Raw genomic sequence first — 10,190 nt, 5'->3', positions numbered from 1 at the left:
TCTGATATTTTGTGATCCATGTTCTCTGTTTCCCTCCTGCCCCCTCCCCAAGAAGGCAGATAATATGATATAGATTGTACATATATTATCATATAATACATATTTTCCTGTTCATCTTCTTGAGAAAGAAGACATATTGCTTTAGCTAGGGAAAAATTCACGGAGAAAATAAAATAAAGGATGATGTAGTTCAATTTGCATTCAGACTCTTCCTTCTTTGGTGGTAGATAACTTTTTTTTGTCATGAGTCTCTTGGAGTTTTCCTAGATCCTTGACTTGTTGGTAATAGTTGTCATTCACAGTTGATCATCCTATATTATTGTTGTTTCTGTGTACAATGTTCTACTCCTTCTGTTCACTTCACTTTGAATCACTTCATATACATCTTTCCAGGGTTTTTTGTGATCTCTCCCCTCATCTCTTGCACTTATGCCAAAGCACCTTTCATGAAGCAAAGGCTTAGCTGCATTGTTTTCTCTCTCTAGCACTGCTAGAACTCTCATATCATGTGTAGTCAACCCCTAAGTCCATCTCCCCAAGTACACATACAGGTACCCATTTCTGGGGTGTAGTGAATAGGTGACTCTGACATCATTAGCAAGAAAGCATAGAGCACTGTGTGGTTCAGTTAAGTATCAGGACCATGATGGAGTGGAGGGCAGTGGCAGGGGAAACTATCTTAGCATTAACATGTATGTAGGTACGGGAGGTAAGTGGAAAGAGGAAAAGGGAGACAGAAGAGAATAGGCATTTAGATCATGTCTACTATGTGTCAGGCACTTTGCTGACACTTTTACAATCATCTTATTTGATCCTCATGAAAAACCCTTCAAGGAAGGTTCTGTTATTACTCCCTAGAATCACACAACTAATAAGTGTATGAGGCTGGATTTGAACTCAGGTCTTCCTGACTCCAGGCACAATGCCCTATCCATGGAGTCATCTCAATGCTTCTAGATGAATTCTAGATTTGTGCTCAAGAGAACCTTTTCCTGGTCCTATCACAAGCTAGCTTTGGACCTTGAGTGAGTCACCTCTATGGACCTCAGTTTTAGGATCTGTAAAATGAGAGGATTAAGAGTAGGTCATTTCTAAGGTCCCTCCTCACTCTGACATACAGTGACCTAACAAGAGGACATCTACAAGACAACATAAGTGTATACATGTAGAGAAATGACCCTCAAGGTTTACAGGGAAGTTCGGTCACCTTACAGAGAGCCAGACAACTCCAAAGGAGCTAAAATCTGCCTAGGTGGAGGGAATATTCACACTGACAAAACTGCTTCCCATTCATGAAAAGTAAGTCCAGAGAAAAGAAGACTTAGATTGGTATGCATGCTCTCTTCAAATATTTTATCCTATAAAATTTATTAAGTTTAATTTGTTAGAGCGGGAAGTCAAAGAAGTAGGGCCACATGTTTCAACTAATATGAAAGAACTATAAAGTTCATTATTATAAAATCACCAGAGTCTTTCCTTAATGCAGTAAAATGTCTCAGGTGAGGCAGGAGATTCTCAACAAGGGGGGGATTCAAGCAAAGACTGGATGACTACTCTCAGGTATGTTGTAAGGCAATTCATGTTTCAAGTAGAGAGGGATTAAATGATTCCCTTTCAACCAGAGGAGTTTATGTATGTATGATTCTAGGAGTGGATACCTGTTATGCCCTGCTAGAAATCCATTACTACAATACTGTGTGGAAGAAATAAGGATACTCAAAATTGCCTGGTGATTTTGAACTGAAAGTAAAAGACAACCTCCTCCAAAAGACAGCCTGCAGCTATCATCTGCTTAAAATAAAATACCAAAAATGTTCTGTGATAGAAAGGAAGGGAGTATTAGAAGGGAGGGAAAGCACATGGAATAGCCCAGCCAAGAACAGTGATCCTAGGATTCTATGACTTAAATTAGCACTCCAGAAGAAATGTGGCAAGTGAGAGCAAGTGAGACAGGCATTAAGAAACAAAGTAAGAGAGAGAGCAAGAGGAAGAAAATGAATGAGAGTAAGAGAATGAGTGAGGGCAAGAGAAAATAAGTATGAGACAGTCAGTGATAATAAGAGTTAGAAAGAAAGAATGACAGAGACAGAGACAGAGAGAGAAAATGTATACTTGTGTGCATATTTATGGGTACTCTGTTGGATGTGGGTGCTGCCTGGGTAATGAAAATGAATGCATTCCTTCTCTTGGGCTCTCCAGGCTCTGGGAGGAGGAGTGTTCTTTGTAAAGTATTTTCAGTTAAAGATGACTATTTCCTTTTATTCTGAGCCCATAATCCTGGCAAGAACATGAATACAAATTGTCTCTGGGTACAATTGTGGCTCTGTGTATATGGGGGTAACAAAGCTACTGTGTATGAAGGCTTAGTTATATGGCTCGCTTCCTCATCTATAAAACGAGAGTTGAACTAAATGATCCCCAAGATCCCTTCCAACTCTAGAATATGATGCTATGATTCCCTTAAACATAAAGAAAAGGCTGAAAAAAGAAAAGGTCTCAAAAGTTCAAGATCAATCAAGTACTGAAGAACAGGGAAGGGCTACATACCTCACGCAGCTGACTTCCAACTCATTTCTTTAACCATTAGAGCATTAATTTGTACTGCTTCTCTCTTTTCAAGTGGAATAGCAAAACCATGTAGAAGATGAGCACATGTTGAGGTTTCGTGGTGAGAGCATTGTAAACCTTAAAATTTCTTAGACTTATGAATGTTGGAAATTTCCCCATTTCCAACATTAGGTAGGGAGGGTCCTTCTCCTCCCTACCTAAGACTACTTTAGGACAGAAACCTTTTGCTAAACAATGGAAAGGGCTTTGACGTGATTTCCTTGTCACAGCTTCAGACTCCTAATTTCTTGTTCTGGCTCCACCACTAAATTATTATGGGGCTTTGGACATACCATTTAATGTGTCTGTTGTCTATTTATCTGTAAGATGGTGATAGAAATCACTCTATGTACCTCACAGGACTGTTGTGAGAATTTAATGAAGTAATGCTGGTACAAATATTTAGAAGATGTAGAAAGACCTAAATAATCATTTGAACTGACTCATAGAGCCAAAAGTGAAGCTTCCAAGGAATATATGGATGGGGGTTCCAGAGCGTGTTGGACAAGGGTTTAATTAGTCTAATGGTTATTTAGTCCAACAAATTGGGAAAGACAACTATTGTGAAATGAATGAGCAAAGAACAAAATACAGAACTGAAATAATTTAGAAAGAAATTTATTAAGTTATTTAGTAGAACTTAAAAAAAGGTGACCCACTTCCCCTGAGGGTCCATAAGTCACACATTACATAGAATTTAAACACAGGAACAAGGAAACAGCCAAATAGCCAACACGGAGGCACTTTCCAGATGACACATGTATATGTGGTTGAGAGTAAAATGGGGGAAAAACTCCTCTTCCTTGCCATCTTGGATTTGATTGAGTTTTTGGTCATCATAACCTGAGTCCTGAGTTAAGCACTCTTAAATAAATCTAGCCCCTAAGTAACAGGTTTGGTTTCTTAGAATGTAAGGCTAGGTTCAAACAGTATAAAATGGTAGGATTCTTTTTTTTTACTTCTGCCAAATCACTCCATCCAGCTGGCCTCCTACTTTGCCTCTCTGTTACATCTATCATTCCCTCTCTACTTGGTTCTGTGTGCTGAGGGAATGTCCAGCTGGAAAGAGGATGGGATAACATAATGTCTATTGACCTAATTTTCTTCCCCTCACCCTCCACTATCTACCCAATACTAAGGAGCATTTGGATAACAAGAAATAGGGCTTGCCAGGTGCCAAGCAATTGACTTTGTCTAGACTTTTGAACTGGATATACATCTAAAAAGTCTACACACTTCAAAAAGCAATATTATTTTAACTTTAGATAACATATAGCATTTTATTATAAATAATATAGATATAGAACCCTATTAACATTGATCAAAACCCATCTTCTAGACCTGGAGAATTATTCAAGTCTTAGAGAGATTGTAATTTGCCCAATGCTATATAGCTAGTAAGGGTAAGAGGTGAGTTTTGAATTCAGGTACACAGAAATTCATGCTACCTCTCTTTGTTTTTTGTTCAGTCAATTCAATCATGTCCAACTTGTGACCCCATTTGGCATTTACTGGCAAAGGTAGTGGAGAGGTTTTCAATTTCCTTCTCCAGTTACCACTCTCACAAATTAAATATTTGAATAAAGATGTCAAAACATAAATCTTAGTCAGCTATTAACTTGAATAAAGATTTTGCTCAACAACTGACATGGAAAATACAGTTATAAGTCACGAGAAACCAAAGAAGTCATTCATTTATCAAAGAATTTACATTTTTCCATTGATAGTGAAATATGAGTTGTGTTATAACCTGTAAGAAAATAAAATTATAAGTATCCCCCAAATCTTACTAAACTTCCCGGTCTGCCCCATCTTATTAGTTTTATAGACTATATTTTATTCTCTTTTTTCAAAATAATATTCTTTATAATGAATTGCTTCCCGAAAAGGTTGGTGGAGGTACAGTGGGGATGTGATGTGAAAACAAAACATTACAACAAATATACATTCTATGAGATACTTGTGACCACATAATTTGATGTCTTTTTAATATAAATCTTTAATCATGAGAGTGAACTTATAACAGTGGACAGTAACAATAAAAATGTTTGGTCCCTTTATGTTGTATATGAATAGGAAATCCATTCTTTAAAGTAACCAGCTTTTTTTGTTTTAAAGTAGATTTTTGGTCATTTATTTTGGTCTGGATTTGTGATTTTATTATTGTAGGGAACTCCTGGGGAGGAAACTCCCTCCACTAATTCGAACAAGCAACCTTTCTGTACCTTTAATACTTTAAATTGATTGATAGAATTAAGGTGAAAAATATTTTTTTCATTCAACTAATTAGGGCCTGTTATTAAGCATCATACTAGTTAGTATATGATATAAAGTAAACTGCATATTCTATTAAACTGGATATTCTATTAAAACCTTTCTATTACAAATAGAACCAGGTAGCTGCAAGGTCCCAAGAACCAGAAGAGAATAAATATCATAAACATTATAGATTTAGAAATAGAAGGATCCTTAGAAACTAACAAATCTAACCTGTTTAGTGGATAAATGAAATTGAGCTTGAGGCATTAAGTGACTTGTCCAGGGTCATAATAAGAGTCTGAATCTAGATTAAACCTCGTCTTCCTGATTCCAGGTCCAGAACTCTATCCACTGTACAATTTGGCTGCCTTAACTATTTGGAAAGAAAGCTGGAATGTCTTCTTTGGTCCTCATCATGCTCCTAGCCTCTTTTCTCTTTGCTTCATTTTGCTTTTTCTTTCCTTTTTTCTTCTTTTTTAAAAACATTTATCTTCTGTCTTAGAAATGATACTAAGTATCTGCTCAAAGTCAGAAGAACGATAAGGGCTAGGCAATTGGAGTTAAATGACTTACCCAGGATCACACAGTAGGAAGTATCTGAAGTCATATTTGAACGCAAGACATTCTGTCTCCAGGCTTGGCGCTCTAGCCACTGAATGACCTAATTTCCTGAATGAATGCATTCTTGTAAAAAATCAGAGCAAGTACATGGCTAGAGTCAATTGTTATAAAACTCCCAGTTGTCCTCCAGGTTCTTGATACCTTTCTTTCCTCCTTTTAGGTTCTGGTGGTCATTGCTTACAGAGTCTTCTGTTTCTAAGTCACATAGGCCAAGGAATGGCTTGAGACATCTGCTGTGAATCTTCTAGAATGCTGTCACAAAAGACAAAACAAAGCACAGGGCTCAAGAATTTACATTTCCTATCCCAGTACATGTAAAGAGGTAAAATGCTAGACTCAGGCAAGCACAAGCTTGTCCCACTGTCATAGCTCCCTGGTTCACAAAGGGAGTGCAAAGGGGTCCCATCTGGCAGGATCTGGTGTGGGGAAGGGTTAGGAATCTTCCAGAACATGTGATCATAGTTTAGAGAGAACCCATTACAAATCCTGGCTCATTCCAACTAAGCTTTTTGATTAGATTTTAATATTTGTTGCCAACAACAATATTTTTCTAATGATCAAGTTGAGAAAAGTGAGTATATCCCTGTGCCCAAGCTGGGGGGGGGTGGGTGGAGTAGGTGGGGGGAATAATGGGTCCAGTTCAGTTTTAGAACAATAGCAACAATGTTTTGTTAAAAATCCATGATAAACAACAATACTATCAAATTCAAATAGAAAAGGATTCCTGTAGCCACAAATTAATATTATCTAGGTTGTACTGTATTTTTATTTATTTTGTTATACAACTCTAATTCCATTTAAGTCAGATTTAAACTTGCTAGTTTGACATCTTTGATATAAAGCACATTGTGAAAAGCACTGAAAGAAAGACAAAGTTCAAGTAATCAATCCCCTATGTCATCTAGGAAATAATTATTAGGGTAAGACATCAAACCAGGTAGCTGTGATACATATTACGTAGCCCAGGGTAAAAATACTGCCTCTGGAGTCAGAGGACCTAGGTATAAATCTGTGATACATCTTTTTAGACCCAAGTGCCAGCAAGCATCACACTCGTTTGTACATGAGGGAAGCTAAAGGAACTGGATGTTCTATTAAACCCTTTCTATTTACAAAACCAGTTGCTGGCAAGGCCACAAGAAATAAAAAGACCTCTGGGAAATAAATGATCAGATATAAGGCTAATAAGCCAGAAGAGACTAAAATATTATAAATATCATAGATTTAGAGCTGAAAGGGACTTTGAATGACCTTGGGGAAGTCACAACCTCCTTGAGCCTCAATTTTCTCATCTGTAAAATGAGAGAGTTTGATTAGATGATTTCTAAGGTCCTCTATAGCTTTAGGTCTATGACCCTAAGATCCTAAGTGCCTTAATGAATTACAAAGTGCTATGGTTTGAGGGGACAGGGTAATTGCCAACCAGAGGAACAGGGAAGGCTTTCTGGAGAAAGTGATATTTTACTTGGGTTTTAAAATAAGAGAAGGATAAGACGAACAAATGAGAGAAGAAAAGAAGTTACTTGTCAGCACTGGAAAAGAGCTTATGCCCAATGGATGGAGATCACAGAAGATAAAATATTTAATTTTGATTATATGAAATTAGAAAGGTTTCACACAAGGAGAAGAGCTCATGCCCAAAGAATGGAGATCACAGAAGATAAAATAATAGTTAATTTTGGTTATGTGAAATTAGAAAGATTTTACACAAAACCAATGCAGTTAATATTAAAATGGAAGCAGGCAAATGAAGGAAAAATCTTTGTAGCCATATTTTTTTTTTCTGAAAATGGTCTCATTTCCAAGATATATAGGAAAGTGATTCAGATTTACAAATCTAAGAGCCACATATCAAATGATAAATAATTAAAAGAGACAAACAGGCAGTTTTCACAGGAAGAAATCCTAGCTATCAATAGTCATATGAAAAAATATTCCAAATCATTAATGTAGCAGAAAAGAAAGCCTGCATGTAGTAAGAAAAAGAGAGTGAACACAGTCATCATGCAGAAATGGGCTTGGATATAAAGAGAGGGCTGTTGTTGTGTATTGAAGTAGTCTGAATAAGGGAAGTAGGTTAGATAATAAAAATTGAAGTAGATAAAGCAGATCAATCCCTTCCTGCATTTTTTAGGAAACTGACCCAGCCTGCCCAGGAGGTCAAGCAGCAGAATCTAATTAACCTAAGGATGAGAATCAGAAAACAAAGGAACATCAGGAATATCAAAAAGGTCAGGATGGAATGCAAGGTAACACTTAGCTAACTAGGGATAAGTAAAGTAAGTACATGTGAAAGTCAACAACCCCTGAATAACCTGAGGATTGTCCACTCATCATTGACCACACATACCTGTGTTTGTGATAAGATTTGTTTGATTCTCAAATAAGAGCCTGTATGTGAAAGGAAATAACTTTGTATTTTGTAATCTATATAAACCATCCTGTAATGTCAGTCTGATACAGCTTCCACTAGGGAAGGTTGTTCCAGCTGGCAGATTCTTCATTCTTTATTTTTTTATCACTCAATAAATAACAGTTCCAAGAATTGAATTTCTGGGTGTCTGGATTTGCTTTATGAAGTGCCCCACTTCAGTATGACTGAAAGGGCAACAGATTGGACTTCTCTAGTCTCTTCTCTTCCCATCCTTCTCCAAGGGGTACTTGCATTCCTGCCAACAAGAGAAGCAGGAGGAAGGGTAAGAGGCCCCCCCCTCTATTGAAAGAAAGGGGGAGGGATACTAGAAGAGAAGTATATCTCTTTGCTCCCTTAAATATGGTTTGTCTAGGTGATATGATCAAGTTCCATATAACATCAGATATCTTTGTCATTTCTGGGGGTGGGGGGGGAAGAGACACCAAGCTCTATACCAAAGGCTTGATCCCTATCCCACTTAATACCAGTTCCACAATGAACACATGTAGCATATAGCAAAGGAATCCATTTAGATAAAACATAGCAAAAAGGAAATCAGAGAAGCTATATGTAGGAGAATACATACCAAAAAATAGGGTGAGGGAGCTTTCCCATTGAGAGCGAGATAACTTAGCTCAAACAAAAGAGAGTGTCCTAAATCTCAGTCAAGGGGAAATTCCTCAGTGTCTCCACAGTAGTAAGTATGATGGAGACTGACAGCTCCTCATATGTATCTCCAGAGGCTTTTTTCTTTAATAACCTAAAATGGGGTAGACCTCTTCTATCTTTTCCCCCAAAGCTGGAAGCCAGAAGCTCCCAAAGTAATTTAGTGCTTGAAGACTCAAGAAGAAGCCTCAAAGTCTGATGAGTCCCCAAAAGGGACTAAAAGGGAACAGTGAAAAATTGTGATGTCTCACCTCTCACCAACTCTGTCTGGTCACATAGCACTGCGTCTTTATTTCCATTAACAAGGAGAGTCCCATACCAATGGGATTTGGGACAGAGGTTACAGTAGTAACTAAAGAAACTCTGATACTCTACGGTATACCTATCAAAGGAGAAAAGTCAAGAAAAATGAAAGATGAAAAATACTGGAGCAGATGTGAGGTACATTAATGCAATGTTGGTAGAGTGTTGAACTTTCCATTCTGTAATCAATCTTGAAGTATTCCCCCCAAGTTACTAAATTCTATATATGCCCTTTGTTCCAGTGATGACACTACTAGGTTTATACCCCCAAAAGATTAAAGAAAAGGTATCAATATGTACAAAAAATATTTATAGCAGATTTTGTAAAGTCAAAGATCTGTAAACTCAGAGAGTTCCTATTAATCAATTAATGGCTGAAGAAATTGTGGCATATGGATATAATGTAATATAAGCCTTGTACTTTAAGATAGGATGAAGGGGATGGTTTCAGAGAAACCTTGGAAGATTTGCATGAACTGATACAGAATGAAGTGGGCTGAAATCAAAGAACAATTTATACAATAATAACAACACTGTAAAGACTTGGAAAGTTCGAGAAGACTTAAGAACTCTGATCAATACAAAGACTGATTACAGAGGACTCATGATGAAATATGCTGCCCATCTTCTAACAGAGGTATGCTGGATTCAAGCTGAAGATTGGACACATACTTTTTGGTCATGGTCAATGTGGGAATTTGTTTTGTTTGATTACCCATATTTGTTACAATGGTTTTGATTTCCTTTCTTTTCAGTGGAAAAGGGAAGGTGAGAGGTAGGGAGAGAAAATAGATTTTTTGTTCATTAAAAAAAATCATAAATAAAAAACATATGGGTAGGACATTACAGTAATAGGAGGCAACCTGAGGAAAAACAGAGATGTATAATAGCACAAGTATGTATTTGGAATGCCGAGCATTATTCAATCTAGCTATAGTATAAAGGGCATATAGAGAAGTAATGGATAAAGCTGAACAAGTAAAGGTACCATGCGATGGAGAGCTTTGAAAGTTAGGGGGAAAGAGTTTTAACTTTATTCAGGAAACAAACAAAGAAAAACTATTAAAATGTTGAATGAAGGGAAGGAGAGAGAATAGAAGGAGAATTATCTGTTAAAAGGTTAAGAAAGTAGCTAAAGAGTTGAGGGAAGACCATATTAAATTCTCAAAAAGATGATGAAATGAATGATCAGACATAAGATGACCAAAAACGTGTGATATCTATAACTTCAAAGAAGGAGAAAATATCTAGTTTTAAAGAATGATTGTCAAGAACTCTAGTGAAATCAAGAAAGATGAAGACTGAACAAAGACCAGTGGCT

At 37.0% G+C, this 10,190-nt stretch overlaps 1 protein-coding gene across 3 annotated transcripts in view; it reads right to left on the bottom strand.

Moving 5' to 3' along the window:
• Positions 1 to 3,209: 3,209 nt before the first annotated feature.
• The window catches only part of LOC100011913 (OX-2 membrane glycoprotein-like), a 63,120-nt gene continuing 56,139 nt past the window's right edge, over positions 3,210 to 10,190 (bottom strand). For all 3 annotated transcript variants that reach the window (XR_467160.3, XM_007493672.3, XM_007493673.3), the window contains one exon: positions 3,210 to 5,739. Coding sequence is in view for 1 of the 3 variants with exons in the window: in XM_007493673.3 (XP_007493735.1) it covers positions 5,732 to 5,739 (8 nt within the window). In the remaining 2 variants the exon portion in view is untranslated. The remainder of the gene's footprint in view (positions 5,740 to 10,190) is intronic.

Source organism: Monodelphis domestica, chromosome 4 (assembly GCF_027887165.1).
Source record: "Monodelphis domestica isolate mMonDom1 chromosome 4, mMonDom1.pri, whole genome shotgun sequence".
Taxonomy (NCBI): Eukaryota; Metazoa; Chordata; class Mammalia; order Didelphimorphia; family Didelphidae; genus Monodelphis; species Monodelphis domestica.
The sequence above is the reverse complement of the archived record's forward strand: the minus strand, read 5'-3'. Positions and strand labels throughout refer to the sequence as shown.